Consider the following 26,627-nt stretch of genomic DNA (forward strand, 5'->3'; position numbering starts at 1 on the left):
TGATACTTACGAGGTTTTTTGGTAGTAGCGTTGACCGTGGGGCTGGGAGGCCCTGTTCCAGCAGTGTTATACGCCCTCACTGAGATGTAATACGTGGTGCTGCCTTTCACCCCGCGGATTATAGTAGACGTTTGGTTTCCTATAGTCTTTTGCACCCTGGTCGTGTCTTCCCTTTCACTTCTACTCCAGTACCTCAACTGAAAAGCAACAGGGCAGAACGGCAGACGTGAACGCAGAAGAAAAAAAAGAGCCGACACCTTAAAAGCTTTCTGTTACAGCCTGTCAATGAAGTACAAACTGGAACAGGGAGATGAGAACTCAACTGGACGGAAGATGGGAACTGGTCTGAAAACAAGCTTTAGCAGCATGTCACATCATGTGCCTTTCGCTCACTGGGAGCTACGTGCATCAGCTGTGCTCATCAGACATGTGTCATGGTTTATGTTATGTGGTAAAAGAGTGAGGTCAAATATTCAAAAGAGGGAGGAAAAAAAGGAAAACAAAGAATGCGAAGAAAAAGAATCCTCAAAAATCCCCTGCCATCAACTTCCACTGATAACAGAGTTTCTTCGTCACCCCGCTTGTCAGGGCTGAAATAGCTGGCACGCTTCACGGCACAAATATAATTTGTCTTTTCTCACAGGAACGGTTTGCTCCTCTGTTGACTTTGAGTGGTCAACAATTCATAATTCTGGCACTTTATGCAATCCGTTGGATGAAAACAGCGCCTTTGTTCATGTCTTGGATTTCAATAATGAGCAGAATTAAAATGACAAAAACTAACTGAGCGCAAAGCCAGTGTCTGAAACTGCTTTGTTGTGTGGATTAGAAGCTAAACGTTCTATCCCTTAGAGTATTGCATCAGTACGCTAATCAGGGTGGTTACAGTACTTAGGTAAACAACAAGAGGAACACAACTAAATCCACAGGCATGGGACTAGGCTGGACCATTATGCATGCAGCAAGCTGTTAACTCCTATGCCCAAGGTGCATGAGCCTGAAACACTCATCAATAATAGAAGAGAACAAGATTCAACAGCATTATTTGCCATGTGCCATTGCCACACATTTACATCCAATGGAAGCACACACACACACACATACACACACTCACACACACACACACACACATACACACACATACACACACATACACACACATACACACACACACACACACACACACACACACACACACACACACACACACACACACACACACACACAGGGCATTTCATTGTAGCTCACCTCATAGCCCAGGACTCTTTTTTTGCTGGCATTCCAGGGCAGAGCTTTCCACGTAACTTCAATCTCAGATGCAGAGAGGCTCTTGGCACGGACCCTGGTGGGAGCTCGGCCAGGCTCTGAAGTTAAAGCAGTAAGACTTAGAAGTAACACTGAGCTTTGATGACCCGTCAAAGTGGGAACATCAAAACAGTTTCAAAGCGATTTCTTTCATCCTAACAACAGAGGGAGGGAAGTATGGGGAAGACATCTGCAAGTGCTGATAGAAAAACGCTGGCTGCAAGATCACTGGTGCTACTGTTCCAGACCCTGGACAGATCCACTAATGCACTCAAGCATTTATAGTGGCTGAGCAGGTAGAGCTACTCCATCACATGTTGTGTATGACATGAGATGATACGAACCTTCCTCAGCAGAGTTGATAGTGGTAACAGGTCCAAACGGCCCTTCCCCCTCATTGTTGTAAACCCCGACCTTCACATGGAAAGGCGAGAAGGGCTGGATACTCTCGTTTTTGAAGACGTATCTGGATGCTTCAGCAGACGGTACGGCGGCTTGCATCCATCCCGTGGCACCGTGGGGTCGAAAAGCCACAACGTAGCCGAACCCCGCTCCATTCTGCAGCTCCTCTGGAACAGGCTGCAGGAAAAAAACGTTGTGACTTTGTAATTCATGGACTAAGTATAATCATTTTGAAAACTAAAGACACAACACCAAGAAGAAAGACATGTCTTTCATTTGTTGAGGCAAAGCTTTGCTTCAAATATAACACAAGAACTATTACTGGACACACTCATTACACAGTGCCTTCAGTACCGACCCTCTTCACCAACTAACGATGTAGCTACATGGTCATATAAAAAGTCTCAAAATCTCAACTCCGGGCCAGTGTGGATATGACTACTTTGGTGAGCCCAGAAGTATCATTGAGTATGATTTATCAAAAGCTTTCCATACAGTGGATCATAGATATGTTGCTTATTAAATGATCACATAATGGCTTCAATGCACTCACTAACAAATGGCTTTCAAATTAGATTGACACTTGAAAATGTTATGGACTCATCTGTTGTGATTTATTTGTGGTGTCCCACAGGAGTCAATTATGGGACCCTTCTTGTTCCTCATTAATATTAATGACTTGATGACTGCATCTTCTTCTATCTTTGCATTTTTGGCTGATGACACTAGTTTGTTTCCTTCACATAAACATTTTCCCAAACCTGTTTCCAAATAGATTGAATTTAACTTTAATTTTATTAAATCTAATTTCATAATTTGTATGGCCAAAAGCGAAAGTTGTTTTACTTGATGAAAAATCATATTAATTATTTTGCAGTAATATATGAAGATCAATTGGTATTGTAAATCAAATATGTAGTTTTTTATTTTACCCATCCCTGGGTATATTGCAATATTGTCTGGGCTGCAACTAATTCCACCAACGTATTAATACGTTTCTTTCTTTACACAATATTTGTGAGACGTGCTACAATCAGTTGTCACCTAGCAGCACTCTTCCGTGAGTTGATGTTATTTGTATTTCCTCATTTGTATATTGTGATTGTCTTTCTAATAGTAACTGACATATGTGGCTGTGTCTCAGGAGGTAGAGTGGTCGTCCACCGGTTGGAAGGTCGGTGATTCGATCCCCGGCCCCTGCAGTCAGCATGTCGAAGTGTCCTTGGGCAAGATACTGAACCCCAAATTGCTCCCGATGGCCAACGGTGTGTGAATGAGTGAGTGAGTGTGAATGTTTATCACTACTGTGCACCTTGTATGGTAGCCTCTGACTCTGTATGAATGTGTGTGAATGCCGACATATGTTGTAAAGCGCTTTGAGTGATTGCAAAGATTGAAAAAGCGATATATAAAAGCAGTCCAATTACAATATGTACGTATCTTGATTGTAAGTTTTACCATTGTGTCTAATAATGTTTCATTATTTTCATTTATGTTTCAAGAGTTTCTTGTGTTTTATTACCTGTGCAACTCAACTCAACTAAATGAACTATACTTTTCCTCTTGTGCCACCATTAGGCCAAAATCTGAACACTGAACAGAAGATTTCTCAGTATCTCGAGGGCAGATTGCCGGGGGGGTTGAACTCATTAATTATACATTAATGACCCCAAGGCCTTTTGCACTACTGCCACCCTTGGGACACATTTCTTACTACATTTAACACATTACATTTGTAAGCACAAGTCAAGATTAACATTTAAATACTGCTTTTATATCTAAAGTAAAATGCTTTAGGATTTGTTAGGGCTGACGTGAAATTGTTGCTTTGTTAAACAGAAGTTAGGCTTTAAATGAACTCTTGCATATTAAAACATCAACACTGATTCTGTCAAACGTTTCACAGCGGGGGGCTGATGATTTTGAGCAGCCTGAATTAAACATACAAGCTTTTGGAGCTGGACTGATATGCAGGCACTTTGTAGGAAAGAAAGACAAAGAAAGAAAGATAGGGAAAACAATTTGAAACAAAGTTGGGACTTTGACTGAACTATTGAGTTTAATTATCTTATTGAAACCTCAAAAGCATTTTTCTCTTCCCTAGGGTGACAGCAGTAGTTATTGCCTCTCTGTTCTTAAAAATGAAATACCATACATTAATCCATCTAGCTGTTATTAATGAAATAGAGGCCTAGATCCACAGTGAATAATGACGTCTGGTTCCCCCCTCCATGGGTGAGGGGGTACTGAGCAAGCTTGCTTACCTCCCATGTGATGACTAATTCGGAGCGACTGCCACCGCCTCCACTCACATTAGCTGGTGTGACCTTCGGAGCTGGAAGACAGATCAGTTTAGCCCTGTTGACTTCGCACGACACTGAGAAGGTACAAGTTACCATGTTCCATGTTGCTACTCCCAAATGGAGCGTGAGAGAAGTAACTTTTTGTCATATTTGAACTTCAACATCCAGAATTTCTGTAAGATATCAGCAAACTTCTCACAGCTGAGTCGTGTTTGCAGACGTTGCCAGCCTGTGATGCTTTTTATATCTAAAGATACATAAGGGAAAAGACAGAAGAACAAACAAAGGATATAACCTTTGAGAATCCAGCTCTCTCTGGGTTCATTACTGCTTGCTGCTTTTTTGAGATGATTTGTTTGTTTTCCTGTGGCACAGAACTGACCACACCCGATACCAAATCTGCTTTTTGAAGTATTAAAAATGTGTCGTTCGAGGTTTTGCTTGACGTTTTGGGTAATCTGCTTGCCAAGAGTTTGATGAGAAGATTGATCCAACTGGAGTTGGAGTTGAGAGAAGACGTCTACGACCGGATTGTATATCTGCATTCATATGCCATTCATCTGTCTTTAGAAATATGTCCAGAAGTAACTAAATCTGCCAACCGGCACCTCTAAAGCTCACTAATTTATAAGTTAAGTTTGTTTGTTCAATCCGTACTGAAGTGTAAAAACTACAAGCTGTTGTTTAACAGTAGGTTATGAACTAGAAATAGTTGTCAATGTTACATTAAAAACAGGAAACATAAACTGTAGAGGTGCTGTTGCTGGGTTAGGGTCAGGCTAACTGTTTCCAGTCTTTATGCTGATGAGACATGAGATCGATCTTCTCACCCGACTCTTTGCAAGAATATGTTGAACTATTCCTTGAAGAAAATGAAGTAAATCAAGTTGATTTTGGAAGTAAAGAACAAACTAACATTTTTGAAAGATGCATAAGAAAAGTTTTTTTCATGCTCATGCAGTACATACTGGTCCCCTTTGTCCTTGCTTGTTTAGATGGCTTGCTGGGCTCACCGGTCCCGATGGTGTTGCTTGCCAGGACTCGGAACTCATACTCCACCCAAGGGCTCAGGTCTATTACTGTAGCTGTCAGCCGGTGGCCCCCCACCACCTCAGGAACTGACATAAAACAAACAGTGCCCCCTTCAGTATCAAAAAAACTTTGTGTGTGTGTGTTCTATGTGTGTGTGTCAGCTTAGCATCAGCAGCAGAATGTCCTCCAGGCTGACAGGCCTGGTAGGACTCCACCACAGGTACATAGCACAGGTGTAATCCCTCACAAGGACACATAATGCACACACACTCACAGACACATAAAACAAGACAACAATACGGAAGAATCACATAGAAATACACTGATCATTGACTTTCTAATTTGGTGATATTTCTTAGCCCTCTCCCTCGTAAGACGTGTGATATGGCACAGTGTGTGTGTGTTGCTGGAATTACAGCAAACCATCAAAATCACAGTGTTGCACAAAATACAGAAAAAAGAGACACGATTACACCAGAAATGACAAGAAGTCAATTTCTTCTGTCTACCTGCAAGGTCATCATGTAGTTCTGTTTCAAATATATGATCATGATGTGGTAAATCAATGAGGCCAGTAAAACTATCTTAGATCAAAGTGTCCTTAATTCACAAAAATATCAATAGAACAAGGTATACAGTGCGGCATAAATGCACATTATACCAATTATGTGTGCATGCTGAGCCCCACTAAAGGGCATGTGGGGAAAAATTACACTGCACGATCAAATGACAGCCTCGTCATCAACAAGCTTCATCATCGTGATGAGATCCACGTTTTCAGTATTCCCAGGAGTCTGGTAAAATGACGGTCAATGGTCGTGCTTCAATTGCTTAACATTTGGGGTCTGGGGTAAAATTACATCTCCAATATTCTCACAAGCAAGGCAGAATGAAGAGCGGCCCCCTCCATGTGATTGGAGGCAGCCACGGCTAGTTGGAGAGAGCTTACCTGTGGTGACAGCCTGCCACCCGAGGGAAAATGGTGTCCTGGCCTGGATGGTGTATGCCGTAATTGGACTGTGATTATCGGGACCAGGCCTCCAGGACAGAGAGGCTGTGGTATCAGTGATTTCTTCTACATGGATGCTGGTAGGGGGCCCCGGGGGACCTGATAGATGGCAAAGCCAGGCAGGAAAGAGGCGAGAAAGATAGAGAGGCAGATGGAGGAAGGAGGAAGAGAAGTGATGGGGATGAAATGTAAATCAGGAAGAGATGGGAAGATGGTGGAGACAGTTGTGGAGGTTTTAGCACCTGCAGCTACTATAGCAAAGTCAGTGAAACCTCTGGGAGCCATTTGGTATAATTAGACAGTAAATTTCCTTTAAAACCTTGAAGAGAGAAATTTCTATTTGCTTCCTTTTTCATTCTCTCCTTTTATTTCTTCATCACTGAGGCACAACCAGTCACAGTAAACATTAATCCATAACAAAATCTGGGCGTATCACGATAACTACTTTTGTTTCACAGTATATTGCTCCAGAAATAATTGCAATAAACAATATTATTGAAATTTTAAGACAATTTATTTCCCTGATATAATGATATAATATAATGCAAGTACACCCTTTCATAGAGCAATGAAATTTCAATTCTTAAGAGATTTGAACTGGGTTGTGAACAAAATATAAAACATATCTTCAATGAATAAAACAAATTAAATAAAAACACAAAACCGAAACAATAAATAAAATAGTGTCTCTGGCTCTGTTAACTAACATGCATAATGCTTGCTCAAGTCTATTATGGTTGGCAAAAGCCTGCAGGTAATTATAGCTTCATGTTGTCTAATATGTTGTGACATTTTATGTAAACACACACGCATGTAAACACATTGGGCAATATCGGCGTCAGCAAAAATGATCAAGGTCATGTCCAAATATTGTATTATCATAAATCGATAAGGCTATTATCCTGACGGGCCTAACAAACTCCATCCTTCTCCAGCAGTACATGGAGGATAAATGATTGAACTTTTTTCAAACATTAAACACTGGCACAGAAGTTGTTTTGAATGAATGCGTGCTCAGTGAAAGCAAAGAACAAATGTAGTGGCTCACCTCTGACAACCAAGTCAACAGCAATGGAAATGCTGTCCACCTTCGTTTGCACGGCGCACGTGTACTTCCCAGCATGCCTCAGCTGGATATTTCGAATCATAATGTCTCCTGCCGAATGCTGCTGTCATTCAACACATACATGCATCACAAACACACCCATACCCATACACACACACGCACACGCACACGCACACGCACACACACAGTTCCATAAGCAACATGGTAAGCCTCCAGCTATTGTAATTCAAGAACAATACTGACTTCAGCAGCCACGTGGGAACAGAACCAGCTGAACAGAAAGCTCATTCTCATGTATGTGTATCTTGAAAAATAAATCCATTATTCCCCATGCAGCCTCTTTCCTTCCACATTCTAAAAAAAGGACTCAGAAGGGCCTCTCTATATTGAGCACAATCAATGCTTTTATGTTATGAGTTTAATTACAGAAATGTACTTGCTCAAATATCTTGATTTTGGTATTGTATGGAGCGGTTTCAGTTAAGGGGCATCCTAATGACTAGTCGGAGCCTTTTATCCATCTCTAATTGCAATCCCCACTGCTATATTATCATTTCATCAGAGCAGAGCAGAGCAGGTTCTGTAATAAATTGCACACGTGGAAAACTGTGGAACAATGGCAGTAAGAACTCTATGGAGTGGCTAGTAGCTTAATCACTGTAAGTGCAGATGGACAGCAATTTATTAGTGAGAGAACACTGTAAATTATGGTATAAAAAGCACCTAACTCATAGAAGAAACAGGAAAGACATCTCAGTTATGTATTCTTTTCTTTCTGCCTGCAGTTTTAAAGGAGCCTTGGATTCTTTTGGGGAAAAAATAGTCCTGCGTATCACATACTGAGATGGAAGCTGCGAACCTTTTAAAAGTATACGGCGGCTGACTGAGACTGGTTGCAGTGTGTGTATGTAAATTTCATTTGAAAATAAACCACAGGCAGCAATTTTCTGCCCATAAATAATACACTTGATACAAACATTCCCTCTGCACTGCGGCTGAATTTATTATGACCCTGCTAAAAGAAGAAAAGGTATAATATTGATGTACCAATGAATCTTCAGTCACCTCTTGACCTTTATTCAGTGGAATCTCTGAAGAGGGTCGAAAAATAAATCAATGTCTTTTATGTAGCAGAAGAGCACAGTCGCACTAATAAAATGATCGTTCTTCAACATACACCTAAAAAGGTGGCGGACAGTTTTGAACAGAAACTGGTGAGGAAGAAATGCCTGTTTTAAGGCAAGACAGCTCACATTGTTATTGATGAACATTGTAAAAGTTTGTCAGGCCCTATTCAGGTGATCATTGAAAGTTTCAGTGTGGAACTCGGTGACAGATGATAGAGGTGCAGACTGATGGTTTTAAATGGAAACTGCATCACTTTATTACGCCTATAATACGTCAACGGGTGAAAAAAAAAATCACAAACAGTTGTGCAGTCTCTTTTAATGCTGATAAGTAATTGTTAATGCACATATCAAGTCCTGCCTTTACACAGTTTGGTATGAGTGAAGCTTGTATACACTGCAGGTATTTAACACTAATGTACTATATCTGGCATACATCTAGTGTAGTGTATTTTAAGGGGGAAACAGCATGAAGTGCATACAGTGTTACTAATGGAAGGCTTCATAATTAACCTTACTTTTATTTTGTCTTGTTAACGTTACTTTTATTTTGTAATGCTAACGTTATTATTATTTTTGATATACTAACATTACTTTTATTTTGTTATACTAACGTTACTATTATTTGTTTTACGCTTACGTTACTTTTATTTTGTTATGCTAACGTTTATCACTGCTACTCGCTGCTGTTTCTCGCTGGAATTGTCACGCTAGCAGCTAGATTTGATAGATTTCTATAAAGTGTGGCGTGTATTAAAAAGGTTTTAAAAATGCGAGTCTCTCATAAAAATGTATATTTAAAGCATAATTTTAATAGTTTTAAAGTAAGTTGCTCAATTTCTAAATAGTGAAAATGTCCGTACTGTATAAACCATTGTGGCACCTTGATTTTTAGTACCTTGTTGTGCGCACATCCTCAATTGTTTGTAAAAGGGAAACCTGTCTTTATAGCTCTCACAACAACACAGCCTGATTGTAAGAAAATATGAGAGATTATAGACTTACACCTCCCACTTTTTCAAAATATCCCCCGTGGCTCCCAAAGTGGATGAGCTGCTCGTTGAAGAACCAGGTGAACTTGAGCTCCAGGGACGGGTCGTGGCTCACTTGACAGGGCAGGACCACGCTCTCCCCCACGGTGATGTCCAGCGTGGTTGGCAGGGTGGTGATGATGGTCGCCTCTGAAACACACACCATGTACGTTTTGATCAGACACACTGTTCTGCCCCCCTTTTCCAGGCATTATAATTCAGCACAGGAAATGGCTTTGAGAAAAGCCAAGCCCTTCCATCATTCTTATGGATGTGTCAGACTCAGTTAATAGAAGGATATATGGGACAGAGCTCACAGAAAACTAGGGCGCACAGCTACAATAACTGGTATTAGTTTTGGCCTGAGCTCGTCTCTGTGGGGACTCAGAAACGTGTCTCTCCTGCATCCTGAAGTCCCCATGTGTCACTGCCTGCTCAGCCTTCAGCCTTGAACTCCCACAAAATTCTGAAAACAGCAAACAGCAGTGAGCACTTCTTCCAGTCGTCACTACTCTCTTTTCAAGCCTGTATTACAATTGCATCACAAGGGAATAAGGCAAGCGTCCCTTATCTGCACTTGTGTTGGAGCAGCGGAGGAGGAAGGTGGAAGGACATGAGAGAGGCGAGATGAGTGGGAGAGGCTTTGTTCACAGAGTGTACAACACCTGTCTCCCTCTTGGGGGTGCTGTGATTACTTGCTTGAAATTGCCACTCTGAGCACACAGACTAAATTAACCATGGCAAATGATCCCTAGACAGGCATATATTCATGTAGAAAGTGCCGGCAGTGCAGTCTTCATCCAGAGTGAATTCGATACCTCCATTGTATTGGCCCCCTTCCCTTCCCTCCACTCTGCGACACACACACACACACACACAGACACACACACGCACGCACGCACCCACACACACGCACACACACACACACACACACACACACACACACACACACACGCACACACACACACACACACACACACACACACGCACACACACACACACACACTTCCAATGTGATTTATCTAGTCGTTTTCTGATACCAGGCCCGAATGCTATCAGCTGGTAGGTTTTGTCATACACACAATGAAAGTGCGCCCAGTCCTCTATTGCTGAGGCTAAATGGTGAGCGATGGCGGTGCAGTAAAAATGTGGCAATAACACACAGGAGGTATTCTGTGTCTGCTCTGTCTGTTAAAGGCCGGCTACACGTTGTAGATGAAGCGCAGGAAGGTAATAGAAAACCTAACAAATGTAAAGGCTGAGAAACACACGTTTTTATGACAATACTCTAAAGCAGTGATTCCAGGGGTGCTCCTGAAGTTTCCAAAGGGGTACGTGAAAGATTGTTTAGCAGCTGAACTAATTAAGAGAACATAGGAAATTAGAATTTTTAGAGTTAAAAATATATACCGGATTATTAAGTCAGTTTTAACACCTGAATATTATGTGCTGCGTTTGAGTGTGAAAACTTATTAGCAAGAGAGGTCTACAAAGTTAGTCAAAGTCAGGAATCAACCTACAGTTAGTTCACTAAAAGTAATGGATAGATTAAAAATAGCTAAATGTAATTGGATAAAAGGTTAACAATAGATGAACAATCTAGCTAAAAGTACTGGTAAACACTTGAAATAGCTAAAAGTAATGAATACATGGTGGAAACACTCTCATGAAGGTCGGATGTTGTATTAGTTTTACCCAGGTGTACTAATAAACTGCGTGTAGATTAAAGTAAAGAAGTAAAGTAATGGATAAATAATTGAGTAACAGTAGTACACGTGCTTCACAATATTGACAAAAATTGTGTGAAAATATTGTTGCAAAAATATCCACTTTTATGTGATTAATAGTGTTAAATAACATCCAGTTAAAAATCAGTTTAAATGAACACATTTGAAACATGACAGGTGGTGAAGGGTACTTAAGTGTATCTGATAGGGCTGTAGGGGTACATCTGCCAAAAAGAAAGTTGTGAACGAAAGAAATAGGACAAAACAAACGGCTCAGGAAGGATCTACGGGGAAATACTTGGATCCACAATCAAAAATATTTACTCCTCTCCTCTCTGGAAACATGCTATAAACATTTATCTCCTTTATTATTTCTCCAGCTGGATTAGTGTATTTGCCTCTTCCCTAACATGAACTCCTCTCCTTGTGGTCTCTGAGGGCCTCCAGGGATTGACTGTGACAATGATGGTGGGAATATGCTCCCTTATTACCCTCCTCTGTCATCATTTGTGACAGATTATATAGACAACCAAGGTTGGTTACACAACCACACACTGGGCTCTTGGGCATAATTTGATTGATTTCTATCGTGTATAATGCCTTGTTACCTGCTGCCACGGTAAACGGGAGGATAGTAACCCAGTCACTTAACGGGGTCAATCAGAGACAAGGTAGAGAGCGTGTTAACGTGCTGACACGGACCGGGTGGCACCTCAGGAAGTGCTGCTGAGGTTTCAGTTTAAGATTAGGAAAATGTGCGTACCTCTCCTCAGCCACCTGTAGTTACAGATGTCACAGTGTTTAACATGAATAATCAGCCATACATGATTTAAACATGTCCCATGTGTGTCAAGTGCTCAAGGTGTGATTTTATTCACTTTTACTGACCGTTTTGTAATTCAGGTGAGTTATTTAAAAAAGCTTAAAAATACACTTGTGTTAATCATTGTGTGTTGGCGGTTACATCCATGATTGACACTTTTGAAGCTCTTTGCTTTAGCGTTTAGGACTAACAGACTACAAGAAATAAAGTGTGCACAAACCTTTTTTAAAGATTTGCTATTGAGGGAATCGTTTTATAAAATAGATTTAGTCTTTGTCTTTAAGAGGCTGAATGTCATCACATTTCATACAGATTTCCCCTCACAGTTATGTAGTTTAAAAAACATCCAAAATATTCTACTAATAACATTACAACATTAAGTCCCATATACAGCAACATTGTCCTCCAAAACTCCCCATATAACGGTTCCATAAACAACTTTTCTCTGACCTCTGAGTCTACATTTCAGAAGTAACAAAGAAAACATTTCAGAATAATTTCTGAGACTTTCCCCAGTAAGAAGGTTCTCCAATCTGTCCATGTAAAAATAAACACCAGCACAGCAGGTCAGCAGGTCAGCTTAATAAGTGAAACAATGTGAAATCAGTTTGCAGGTAAGTATATAATTCAACATATAAGGAGAATAATGTGTTCAGTAATAGAATAATAATGAATGAATATTTACTTTGGTTTAGATTGACCTATTTTGACTATAACCGATACCAAATGACATAGTTCTTTTCAGGAAATGTCCTAGGACATGATTAGGAAATAACTGACCTGTCAAATAAAACCTTACTAAAAGAGATTATCATGTCTAAGTGGCATGTTTACCTCCTTCCAAGAGATGTTCAGAGATGATAAAGTAATGCTGCACAATAAGAAGGTCTGATAGAGCTTTTAAGACCCACAACATTGTTTAATGCTTAATTGAATGATACATTGAAGAGTATCTCATTGTTTAAGCAACATCTAGTTGGACCACTAACCTGAACCGAAGGAGATGTGGGAGCTAAAACACACACACACTGACTCACAGTGTGAGCACTCAGAGAAGCTATGCAACCATAACATATGGTTGACCAGAAAACATAGCGAGCGAACGGTTATCAAACGACTCCATGCTCCTCTCTGAGGCGTACTCACATGCCTCACATGGCCAATTTCACCAGTCTTCCCACAAACAGCAGACATCATGAATAATGCTTACACCCTCCCGCCCCCCCCCCCCCCCCATCCTCATGCGGAGAATCCCTCCCAGCTTTAATGGTCTGAAGCTGTAATGTGTAAGCGTGTATTCTCCTTGAGTGTATAGACACTCTGTAGTTTTCCACACAAGGTGAGCTTGAATAATGCATAGAGGAGGGCATCGAAGAGCCACGGGCTGCGTGATTTAAAAAAAAGAAATTTACCAGAGAAAAGCTTCACCCTCTAAGTCCTTCAAACTGAGATTCATGCAGATGATGTGGAGGCATGAGGCAAGACAAGCACAAACTTGTAAAGTAAAAGGTTTTTCACTGGCGGGTCAGGGGCCTTTTGTTCAAAGCTACACACTGGGCTCAGGTTCATTTCATGTATTTGAAGGTAAATTACTGTAACATTAAACGCATTCCATGTTACTGAAGAAGTCCTTGAATCCTCAGTAAAATATCTGGTCATTTTGGAACAAAAGTGCAGTGACCTTTATAAAAAGAAATCATTCCATCCACAGTTTTCCCTCTCCTTGCATTTCATATCAACAAACCAAGCAAAATGCTTTCATAAGGAGAGCACAAACACTTTTTTGAACGCCACCTTTTTTCCAAAGCACAAATCTTTCAAGGACAAACTTCAATTGTAAGAAAACCTTGTGGACATCGCTCAACAGATATATACAACATGCACTCATTAATGTATATGTAGGCTTCGCAGTGGCACATCTGTAGCAACCTGCTGGTGGTCACAGACAGATGGCTGCTTATTAGTTTTCTATATGCCCGTCAGGAATCACATATTGCATTTATTTCACATATTTGCTGGCAGTCAACATGGACTAAACACCTACCAAACTTTGGTATGAAATTGGAAAGTTTTTACGTCCGAATGACTGACTGTTTACAGCCATGTGAGTTTCTCTGGGAGGCTGTCTAAATACAAATGACAGCATTCTAACATGCTCATAACGTTTAGCAGGTATCATATTAGCCACTTACACTGTCTTAATTAAGCGTGTTAGCATGCTAACATGTTATAATTAGCACTAAACACAAAGTACAACTGAGGCTAATGGGAACGCTATTAGTTTGGCAGGTATTTGGTAATTTGGTCGCTAGAGGAAACGTTAAGGAATCACCAAAAGGGAAAGCAATTCATCATGAGGGGAACATACCTGTCTGTTCTAAACATCACGTGGATCCATCCAATAGTTGTTGGAACATTTACTAAAAGATGACCGACATGTCGCTAGAATGGCTAAAAAGTGTCAAATATCTTAAATACAAGTGATTTATTTATTTTTGTATTACTCACTCTGTTAAGCGTCTTTGAGTTATTAGAAAAGCGCAATACAAGTATAATGTATAATGTATAATGTATTATTATTATTATTATAAGAACATTATATATTAATCACTATCACAAGTTGTTTAACTTTCCAAAAACCTCCAAAGCAAATAGTTGCATTGATGTGTCACCGTTGTGGAAAGATAAATTGTCTTAAGGATTAACAGAGGCAAACAGAAGTGAACGAAGTAAGAGCTCAGAAGTTTTGAGTTCACTGACCGTCTGTAATGATCGGAGGCAACCCTGATTGCAACGGCTCATCTCCAGTATAATCAAAATTCAGGGAGCATGTCTATAATCAAGTGCAATTAATCTGCTAATATCCCCCCAGTGTTGGAATAATGGGGACATTAACAGGGCTCATCTGTTGTGACTGCTCCTCCGCTGTTTGCTAGGTGGCTTATTCACAGCAGGAGACGCCGAATGCTTTTTGACAGGTATTTTTCAGCATTCATATCACCAAAGTCAATTTGAATAAACTACTGTCATCTCCCATAAGGGCTGCTCCTGCAAAACACATTTCTCCTCGCTAAACAGGTTTCCGATCCTCAATGAAATAGTGCATGTAAATTACCCCATCTCATTTTCCAAATAATATCGATTGTGACAGAAAGGCACAAGATCACATACAGGAACATTTGTACATCAGCCGCAGAAAACAGCTCTAACATATGATGATGGAAAGGAAGCAAAGGGAGAGAGGGTGTCAAATAAAACCCATATTCCTTTTCACAAGAATAATGGATAGTGGATAACAGAGGTGTCTATTTATGCTGAGAAGACATACGCGTGTTTCCTTGCAGCTTGATTGGAAAATCACATATAGGCCATCAACCTGAACCTACAGAGAGAGCGGCAGGTTCCCTCCCTCCCTCCCTCCCCCGCGCACACTGATAGGCTGGGGGGGTTCTGTACCATTTTCATTTCACAGTGTGTGATAAATGGGGAAAAGGAGAGTGTAGAGTGTGACTTGCAGGGTGTAACAATGCTGCACTTTTTTTCTTCACAAAGTCAAGCTCTTTGCTGAACAATTCACTGCAATGAACATGTGCAAAAATACAAATACACTGAATTTTTAAATCTGTTAATTCCTTCACTTCTGTTATGCAAAGGTTCTTGATTATTTTTGTAGAAAGGCAGTGACGTCGATGGGAGACAGAGTGAGAGGCATCAGCATAATTCAGCACTCTAAGCTAGTCTCCCCACATCCTTGACTGCTGCTGACTTTCAAGCATTTATAATATATGAAATATGTCTTTTATAATTCAACATAAAAAGGAAACATGCCTTGATAGTGATTTACAAAAGAAAAAACTGGTCTAGAGTTTTTTATTTTTTTCATTATGTGATGTGTTTTTCGGTGAAAAGCAAATTATTGTAAAGATACAGTACAGGACATTCCTCTTGCTGTTATTCACATTGACATGAATCAATGTTTTCAAAGTATTCAATCAAACACTTGCCTGTGGGGCTAAAACGTTTATTCATATTTTTATACTAGAAGGGAAAAACAAAATCCAACTGATTTTCTCGCAGGCCATTTCAAAGGATGTTACAGATCGCTAACTTGTAGAAGATAGTCAATTAAATGGATTGAACCTTTGAGCAAGAATCGTAAACTACAGAAAAAGAAAGAGCAGCGCCGTCTTCCAGACTCTATGAAAAAATATTTAACTTCAGAGAGTGGTTGAAAACATACAGCACCCTTCCATCAAATGTTCTGGGGACATTGGCACAACTTTAGTATATTTTTTCTTCACCCTGTGTAATTAATTTCCCCAACACCAACCCAGGCACACGACTAGTGTGCACTGCTGTTAACATGCACGTACACTGAACAGTATTTGAAGGTGAATAAAGGATCTGAGTGAATTTGCCGAGCACAATCACACAGGGTTTGCCTTAACATCTCAGAATACGCTGCTTCTAGTGACATTGAGAAATGCAGTGGCAGCTGTCTGATTTGTCCAAAAATATTTGATGCAAAGATTCCATTAATCCGTTAAAATATACTATACATGTAAATCCATTCCAAAGCTGTGAAATATGAGGCATGAACTTTTCTCACTAAGTCCAATATAATGAGGATCAATAATTCTATAAATCTAGACAAGTCAGCAAATGACGAAGGTCATGTCAACAATGAACACTCAAAACACACAAATGAACTGTGCAACATGTGTAAAAAGGAGGCCACAAGGAGGGTATAGTTCACTGAATATATCAACAAAACCGCAGTGTGCACAGAATAAAACCACCCAATGCACAGCACGTTATACCTGGTTTGCATTCACTTTCAAAGAAAGTAAGGCAAGCTGATTTCTATAGCTCATTTCATATACAAAGTCAATTCAAATGGAAAGTCATAAGATAATATCTTAAAGATCTCATAGTACCTTATAAACCAACTAGAGCATTGCGCTCCCAGACTGCAGGTTTTACTTGTAGTTCCTAGAGTCTCTAAGAGTACAATGGGAGCCAGAGCCTTCAGCTATCAAGCTCCTCTCCAGTGGAAGTTTGTGATGGGAGGCAGACACCCTCTCCACATTTAAGAGCAGGCTAAAGACTTTTTTTTTGATAAAGCTTATTGTTAGGGCTGGCTCAGGCTTGCCTTGGATCAGCCCCTAGTTATGCTGCTATAGATTTTAGACTGCCGGGGAACACCTCACTGCTCTCCTCCTTCTCTTCCTCTCTCCTCCCCTCCCGCTCCCCTCCTCTCCCTCTCTATCTGTATGCATTTATGTAAATGTATGTTACTAACTCAGCATCCGGGGCATCATCCCCAGAGTTTCTGTGTCTCTCATGTGGCAGGTTGCCACTGATAGTTTACGTCAGGATCATGAATCGTAGCTACGCCTGCTGGCCTGGTCCTGCTGGACACCGGGAAGCCTTTTTGACATTTTCCTGGATTCAGCCAAACTTTCTCTTTTTCAACACAACATAATTTCTGTCAAATGTTGTATTTGTACTATGTTGTTTATCCTGTACACACGACATCTATTACAGTCTGTCCGTCCTGGGAGAGGGATCCCTCCTCAGTTGCTCTCCCTGAGGTTTCTTCCATTTTCCCCCTTTACTTGTCGGGTTTCTTTTAGGAAGTTTTTCCTTGTGCGGTGCGAGGGTCTAAGGACAGAGGGTCTAAGAACAGAGGGTGTCGTATGCTGTACAGTCTGTAAAGCACACTGAGACAAATGTGTCATGTGTGATATTGGGCTATATAAATACATTTGATTTGATTTGATTAAGAAAGTAAGAAAAACTGAATAAAAACATTAAAATGCAAATTATAATAATACAAACCCTTTTAAAGGAAACGGAAATGTTAAGAACAGAGACATAAATACAGGATAAGGAGGGCTACATGGTACATGATGAGTATGTAAGGTTAAGACAATGGCAGTACACTGTAAACATTTTTAATCTAGACTTAAAGTACTAAACTAAATGCTGCTTCTTTGTATTTAATTTACACTCTGGGAACAGTTAACAACCTTATGACCTTAGAGGCTGAGAGGGTTCATATCGTAACAAGACAGTCACATGTATTGTGGTCCTAAGACATTGAGAGATTTATAGACAAGCAGCATTACTTTAAACACTCTTTTCTGACAGGCTGGAAGAGACCTGAGAACTGGTGTAATGTGTTCAGCTTTCTTTTTAGTTGATAGGACTCTAGTAGCTGCTAATCTAACTTGCTAGAAATTAAAGCAAGGGTTTGTTTTTTCTTAGTTGTGACTGAACATAAATCCTCGAATTCTTGCTATGTTTTTAAGATGGTAGACTTTATAATTGTAATTTGACATGCCTGTAAAAGTGTCCAAGATTACAACAAGACTTCTGATTTTGTCTATCAAAACAAAAATATTAAAAAGTCCTCACGAACGCTAACTTCCTTCTTTAGCACCAAAGACAATTATCTCAGTTTTATTTAGTTATATAATAGATGGGCCTGTTAGTCACTTGATGACAGAACAAGGTACATTAGGGTGTTGTCTGCATAGTTATGACAGTTGATGTTATGTATAATGCAGCCTAATGCACATATGTGTTACACAGAAGACGTCCAAGGATTAAGCCATGGGGAACCCCACACATCATGTTGGTGCTCCGATGCATAATTAAAGATCGAGACAAAATGTTTCCTGTCCTAAAGATTGAACCACTTAAGCATTGTGCCTGATAGCCCATCCTAGTTTGTCCAGTAGTATTGAATAGCCAAATGTGTCAGAAGCGGCACTAAGATCTAATAAAACTAGTTTCTAAATAATTCAGAACCTTAATGGGAGCAGTACTGTGGTGAAGCCAAAATCCAGATTTGAAATGTATCAAAGTAACCACGTAGAGTTACTTTTTCAATCATTTTACTTACAAAGGAAAGGTTATTGTATCTGTAGTTGATAACCACAGATATATCCACACACTTTTCATTTTTAGGAGAGGCATGCTGACTGCAGTTTTCATGTCTTCAAGAAAATTACAAGACGAAAAAGAGCTATTGACTATCGTATTGTAGTAAATGTGTCACCGAACAGCTGAAAACATTATAATATTTTTGTTTTACCTTATTCCTTCTATGTGGTTGTAGATGGGAATTGATTTGCATGATAGTGAACAATTAATGGCTGAGCACATTCATGTTGTTACTGCAGAGGTCAGCAAACTCATTGCATTGCTCAGATAAAAAAAGCGTTCCGTTGCAATTGGTGTGGGGGGGGGGGAGTATGTTCATTATTGGCATTGTTGCTGATGATGTCAGTGAAGAATCATTGCCTTGTCCTTCTCAGTTCTAAATTGTAAATGTTGAGTTTCACTTTAGATATGTCAAGGTGAATTTGAAGTTTTGTTTGTCACCACGTTTCAGCATTCCACTTTTACAATCGATATTGATTCAACAATACTGTAGAATCTCATTCACAGGGAGTAAAGTGAAGGTAGACAATGCAGAAATAGCTTCCATGAACTGTGCACCTGTATTTCTTTTTAACAGATGTTGATCTTGTGTGGACTCAAGGAGTAATCGGCAATTCACAGAGAACACAGTCGTGATCTGATATAGCAAGGTCAGTTACAATACCATTTGAAATATTAACTTCCTTACTCTTTTGAAGTACTTTACAATAAGTCACAGCACCAGAGCAGAAAGCTTTTTAACGCAGCATATCCTCTGTCAGTACTGGAGGCACTGAGGCAGTGAGCTGAATGTGTTCAACACCTCTGCAGACAGACATAAGAACCCAGGAGCGTCTGTCTCTCCAGTGAAGAGAGCACAGACAAAAGGCCCTCCTTCAAAACTCACTGTCCTTCTGCTCTATATTGGTCTCTATATTTATTAATGAAATCGAATACTTCAGGTTAAATCTACGAGTAACAGCATGAATGAAACATCAAGCAACTCAACTTGATGTCAGAGTGGAAAACATGAAAAAGATGTCCAGTACTTTACTGGTCAGGGTCCCTGCTGACAGAACTGCAAAAGAGACAGTGATGAAATCTAAAGAGAGGATAGGAAATACCTTTAACAGTGACACTTCCTGTGCTGCTTGCCACACCAAACTGGTTTCTTGCCACACAGGTGTAGAGGCCCGCATCAGATTTGGTTGCGTTCCATACCCGAAGGTTACCATTGTCCAAGATGGAGACCCTGTAGTGGAAAAAGAAAATAATTGATATTACTGCTGTAGAATCAGCTCGTACTATTAGTGACAAACACTGTTACACATTGTGAAATTTCAGCTGTGTGGCATAGGGTTGACATTGCAGCAAAGACAAGTGACTAACACAGCAGAGAACATTTCTCAGTGTCTCTAATTAAGTTCTGCTTCTTTGCAGACGACGATGAGAAATAGGATTGCATTTTCAGGGGTGATTAATTCAGCTCATGACTTATATCTAGGACAACGGTGGAAGTATGCCCTTTATACAATGGCCACAAGTGCTTCAAAAAAAGGTCAAAAGGCCTTAACGAAACTTGACATTTTCTAAATAACAAGCAAAAATGGAAATCGTGCCCTTGCAAGGTACTGTGCGAAATCAAGGGTGGACCAACTCATCAAAGCACGCTGAATTTTAATTATCTGAAATGCTCTGCTGAACCTGCAAACTGTAAATATGAAATGGCGTCCGCCTGATTGTGAGGGGGGAATGATGTGTGGCCTGTAAATTGCTCTGTTCACTTATGAGTCAAAGGAGTCACAGCGAACAGATTCATCCACTGCAATATGGCAGCAAGGTTTATTTGAAAGATTTAAGCAAACTGAGGAACACAGGCGGAACGGTGGTTTAATTGATGGTTCTTTTTCGTCAGTGATAATTCTCTGTGGGCTCGTCACTCCACGTTTCCCTATTTACATACCAGTAAGGTACGTTTATTTACTATATAGCACATTTCAGACAAGTGCTTTACACAAGCATTAACATACAAAACAAATTAAACATAAAGTAAGACAATTCCTAAAAGAGAGAGAAAATAAATAAAAATGTAACATTGGAAATACAGTAGATTTGAAGAATTCAAGACGTGCCAAAGTATAATAATATAGCATCTTTAAATGACCTCGGGAAATGCAGTGGTAAACAGCAAAGTAGTAAAACGACTGATTAAAGCTGATTCAAGGTTTCACATAAGCCTTATATGTTTTTATAATAATTTTTATAGAAAGTAGCATTTGCACACATTCATCTGATAGATTAATAGCTTTTCCTTTTACCCTCTATATCCACGGCTCTAACTGTGAAGCACCAATTCAAACAATATGTCCCTACTGCATTTAAATACTTTATTTACAACTTCATTAATTAACAGTGTCAACATTCAAAGTAACAGATCCTGCGTGTCAACACATTAGCTTTCTAGACCGATGTCACTCCCTCCAACCGGCTTAAACTTACTCCTCTACTGCTTTTGATTGATTCCAAACAACCATCAGACACTCAAAGATAATTGATGTTGCAGTCTGAGCTGAAACAGAGGAGTTTAATAGCCATAGTAGAAATCTACATGACGCATGGCACAAAAAACAGTTCATGCTCTCACTGTCATGTGAGGAGGGTGTTTTCTTGTTTTCACCAGTGATGCATTTAACTGGATGTACTTGTGAAATGTGGTTGATAGGGTGTGACAGTGCTACTTCCCCCCCTGCTTCACTGTCTACATTGGGTCTTTGTCAACTGATAAGAAAATGCAGAGACAGTTAGTACAAGAGACTATACTTCTAAAACCACACGGTGCTGCTGAGTGGAGACTTTTTGGTTTATATCAGGCTGAGAGAAAAGTGCTGAATGCAAGTAGCCAACAATGAGCATCAGTTACATGAGGGGCATATCGCTGTGTGGGAAGGCCCACAGTTAATGACATCAAACCTGTAGGCTGATAAATTTGAAGTAAATGGTCCATTAAATGGCACCAGAGTCCGACAACTGGCCATAACCCTGAGCAGAGTAAGCACTATTCAAACAACTACAATACATTAATTACATTGCATTGCTGGTGCTCTGTGTTTTTAGCAAAGTTTGTCTGATGACTCATGTTATCTCAAGGTAACAGTGAGCTTTTATTGTGATTAATTAATCGCGATTAATCGCATATATCAATATTTGCTGTCGGAGCTCTCTTCTTTTGCACTATGTTACGCTATCCGTAAAACCTCCGTTAACGCCCCGTCCTCTACCACCGAAATTGGCCTGCAGTCCATTGCAATCCATCTCGCGATTGAGTTGGTTAATCTGTCAGAGGTAGATTTACTAATTCTGCTTCTGAATGCCTGATCGAGAGTGATTTGACGAGGCTGGTCGCTCACCTTGGTGCTAGCTATCTCCAAGCTAGCTGCTAAGTGCTTTGCTCTGAGATGATATGTCAGGCTAGAAGTACTGCAATGATACGCAAATTATTTTCTGCAGGAATTGCACAGAATGGTGCTCCTGTCTACAGTTTCATCCGGGCGTTATTTAAATGTAAACTGTCCAAGTAACGTTTTCTCATCCGCTTCCATCATGTTGACGAGGCTGCTGTGGCCGCGCCGCGTCGTAAAGAGTCAAGGGGGGGGGCATCTAAGAGTGCGATTAATCTGCGTTCATTTTTTTTTTATTAATTCGACAGCCCTCGATAAGACTTTTACTGATAGACATAATTTAATATGTTTTTGCTCTAGAGGTGAAGCCTGTCTATACTTTAGATCTGGAGAAGCTCTCTGGACTCGTCAAACACACAGACCATTTAAAACACGGTTCCTACGGCTTAAGGAAAAGTTAGATTCAAAACTTTTTTTCAACCACTCGGACTGACATTTAAGACAAATTGTATGCACATGTGTCCATGATCCAGATCTGCGCGACGATAATGCGAGAGGTATTTGGTAAATTATTTTTTTAAAGTGGATGTTCCGTCAGAAATTGGCGGCTAATAGCATGCTTAAATGCACACGCTACATCATATCAGTGACAGTGAAAACAAAGCGGGAAACATATTATTTCAACTAGAACAAGCTTTTACTCAAATCGTGTCAACCAGCCTCAAATACCTCAAAGTAACCAAATACCCTTTGTGCTCTTTGTGCTCGGCATATCCGCAATCTCCTTATCCTGAGAGAAAAAATGGCTGTCATGTGACTTGTGCACCATGCATCTTGTAAGAGAAAGCTCTGCGGAGAGTGAACAAGTGGTGCCGCATGAAAGCACAATGGCTCCTATAGATAGGTAAATCCTCAGTCGCCCTCAGCCAGAGCCAAAACTGGTCTTAACCACTCACAGCATTGTCAACCTTGTTTGAAGCCTCATATGAAGATTGGGGAGACACTTTCCTTTCACCGACAGTACAGAAAGAGCAGCAGACCGGCTGTCTGCATAAGTGTTCATCATTTTAGTCTGAAGCTAATGGAAGAGCAGATGAGGTCAAACACAGTAGAAGTCAAGCGAGGCACAGCAGTGGTGAATAAGAGATGGAGGCTTAATATTAACACTTTTCAGTTTTGCTCCTGCCTTCCGTTGTCTCTGCCGTGGCCCTGACAACATGTCTGCACGATGTGCCCATTATGTGAGGAGACATTTCCCACCTCCATCCCGAGAGGAGCCAGCGGAGGGGCAGGTATCAATAATTCACAGGTGAGATGAACACAAGTGCCACTCCTTTCATCCCTGCCTCTTCAGGTTTAATGGACACAGCAATAATCCTCCTAAAAGGAGGCGATTATTTTGAACAAGGCGAGATGGCCAAGAGCACTCGTGTAATCCTAAAAAACACAGGTGTGTTTTGGGGGAGATCAAGCCTCTGAGGACAGGGCCTGTACAGTGTTGATCCTCCCTGCTCTGTGACAAGATGAAAGAGACAAATAACATCAGTCACAGAGCAGCTATCACGGGCACTGTGAAGTGGAAATCGCAGGAAAGAGCCTGGCCCAAAGTAAAAGCCTGTTTTTGTTATTTCCTTACATTCTCTTTGAGACGCTGTTAACAGATGCAGACGTTGCCTTTTTGTAAGCTTCCTCACAATCAAAAAGGCACTTGAAAGCCCTGTTTTGATGTTTCATTGAGACATATTCTGTCTTTGATCTGTTTGATAAAGTCTACATTGTGAGAGGGAAACTGTCACAATCCAAATAATGAGTCGCAAGGAAATTGTGCGTTGAGAGCAGTGGCTTTGAACTACAGTAAGTGTGCGCCTGGAATGTAGAGCAACTATCTAATAGCAACAGCTGGAGCCTCGTACTCAAATAGTGAAATCATGTTAGCTCGACGTCTACACAAACACACTAACTTGCTAATGCCGTCTAAGAATAGCAGTGCGCTCATAAAAATTCAACATACAAACAAAGTGCCTAATCACAGATTAGATTCTGATTTGAGAGTTTCAAGCAGGGTCGTTCATGAATACTTAGTGACTCTGAGATGCCATGGCTGATTGGTAGCATGACTGCAGGGGTGGAGGCCTGTATGAGCGCCTCTACCTAATTAACAGGGTAAATAAAACCGGCTTGTGAAAATAGGGGTTAAGATTCTATCAGTGGGATTACTCAGCCATGAGACCACAGGAAGAGAGATCTTCAGAAGCTTACTGTGATTCCACCAAATAATTAGTCTCTGCTAAGGCCTTCTATACACAAAGACTGTTGCCTCAGTGCACACACAGCTCACCCAACTCGCCACTGAAGCAGCCATCCACTTCCAAATACCAGACAAGTAAATGGAAAAAGTGAGCGTGGAAAGAAGTACTGCAGGGTATGTGTTTGATATTGTGTTTGCCTGCCACGGTAGGTTCGCAGATAAGATGAGGTGTGTCTGTGTTGCTATTTCCGACCCACATTGACCATCATCGACCTACCTGCAGGTGATGTTTTTAATCATAATTGTATCAAAATGTCAGTGTTGCTAACAGCGCTGGGGGGCGTGAGGCTATAATGCGGCGAGCGTGCGTTGAAAGAGGCGAGGTCACCATATCCTCTGAGCTGGGACAAGGGGTGGGACCTAACTTCAGGTGTTGATCTATGCTATTGACTGCTTTAAAAACCCTGAAGTGCATAGGGGGGGGGGAAGGGGCTGTCGGAGATAAATTGAAAAGCTGTCTCTCCTCAGGTTCCCCACAGTGTGCTGTGCTAGAGAGAAACGGCCTTGTCAGAGGCATAAATCAAGCCCAGCTGTGCAGCGTAGACCCAGGACACGACAATCTGCAGAGCGCGATGTGTCTGCGGTACAACTGCGGTACAACTTCTCAGATGTCTACTTTATGCAGAATCATGACTTAAATATAAGTTTGCTTTTCTTGTGAAGTTGTCAATATCAAGGTTAACCGTCAATTAGAAACCACACAGCAGGTACACGCTTGTTTTATTTATTTTGTTGTTCATTCAGTCAACAAAGCGATTGGCTCTCTCTGGAGGAACAGGGACACCTGGGCATTTACTTTTGACAATTCTCCGATACAGGTGTAATTGATATTGATTTTTGCTGTACTCAGACCTGTACCAATGGCTCTCACCTTGTCACATGGATCATTAGCTGCAGCAAATGATCAGACCATTACCACATGGCTCTATGATAGGAGATGATTAGCTTTGAGGTGATCTGAAATGTAAAGCTGTGCCCAACCCGTTAAAAGACAAGAGACATATCAAGCTATAATTACACTGAACATAATTATGCTGCTTGAATGACAACTTAGCTCTGGCCATATTAAACCTGTATTAATTTCCTTTTAATTTTTTAACCATGCTTGCAGCGTGGCTCTAGTGGGTTGGCCAGTTCGATGCCACTTTGATCCAGACTGAAATGTTTTTACCAATATCTTTCATCAAGGGTTAGATTTAGATTTCCATGACATTTATTATTATATTATAATTTATGTTCTCCACACCATAAATTGTAATAATTTGGAGATCCCTTGACCTTTCATCTAATGCTGCCATAGGTCACATTTTCCATAAAAAAATAATGACATTCCCATTACCCTGAGCTTTGCTTTTTGTTTAGTGCTATATGTGTGTTATGTGTGTGTTGTGTATATTTGTGTCTTTTTCTATGATCATTTTAACTTATGTAAAGTGTGTTTGTGTACACTGAAAAAGTGCCCTATAAATACATTGGCTGACATTAGCGATTAGCTCAGATCACCATTGGGCCTATAACTGCAGCCTCACAGAGCTGCTAGCTTGGCTGTAGACTTTGCTCGTAGCATACTTAGAAAATCGGACCAGAATCTTGATACTAGTTTAACTGTAATCCTGCCTGCTGTGTTGCTTGTGTTGTTTGACGGCACCTATAAACGGTAATTGCAGGTGTGTTTATGGATCTCACTTCCCAGAGATCCTAACATTGTTGCCTTTCCCGGGAAAGTCTCAACAGTTTGTAGAACTGCAAATGCAAGGGTATTCACGAGTGGGCCATAGGCTCAATCACCATTGTGTTGCCTTATTCGGCGATAGATAGAGACCTAACAGACAGTTATTTAAATGAAAAGCTCTGAGATTAGTACTTTAAACACACCTGACCCCAAAAATATCCAAAACACATCATGACACATTCTTTAATTTAAATTTAGCCTTGACGTGATAACTATCACTGTTTATTTTCCACAACTATGTAGACAGGAAGCTTCAGGCAACAAACAAAGAGGTTTAAGAAGATTTAAAAGAACTAAGTAAATGACCGCAGTAACATAAAACTGGATGAGACGCTGTTTAACGACATTATCACCTCTTACATCTGACTACTGATGTCTTGCAGCAAATGTGTTGAATCTAACGTGCTTTGAAATCAATTAAATTAAGTTCAAAA

At 40.4% G+C, this 26,627-nt stretch overlaps 1 protein-coding gene across 2 annotated transcripts in view; it reads right to left on the minus strand.

The window, feature by feature from the left end:
* cntn4 (contactin 4) overlaps nucleotides 1–26,627 on the minus strand; it is a 149,360-nt gene that overhangs the window by 1,720 nt on the left and 121,013 nt on the right. For both annotated transcript variants that reach the window (XM_029431452.1, XM_029431451.1), the window contains exons 12-20: nucleotides 19,880–20,007; nucleotides 9,250–9,425; nucleotides 7,100–7,220; nucleotides 5,992–6,150; nucleotides 4,979–5,128; nucleotides 3,972–4,042; nucleotides 1,650–1,884; nucleotides 1,249–1,364; nucleotides 11–197 (exon numbers count right to left, since the gene is read on the minus strand). In XM_029431452.1, the coding sequence (XP_029287312.1) occupies nucleotides 11–197; nucleotides 1,249–1,364; nucleotides 1,650–1,884; nucleotides 3,972–4,042; nucleotides 4,979–5,128; nucleotides 5,992–6,150; nucleotides 7,100–7,220; nucleotides 9,250–9,425; nucleotides 19,880–20,007 (1,343 nt within the window). The remainder of the gene's footprint in view (nucleotides 1–10; nucleotides 198–1,248; nucleotides 1,365–1,649; nucleotides 1,885–3,971; nucleotides 4,043–4,978; nucleotides 5,129–5,991; nucleotides 6,151–7,099; nucleotides 7,221–9,249; nucleotides 9,426–19,879; nucleotides 20,008–26,627) is intronic.

This window comes from Cottoperca gobio, chromosome 5 (genome assembly GCF_900634415.1).
Source record: "Cottoperca gobio chromosome 5, fCotGob3.1, whole genome shotgun sequence".
Lineage (NCBI taxonomy): Eukaryota > Metazoa > Chordata > Actinopteri > Perciformes > Bovichtidae > Cottoperca > Cottoperca gobio.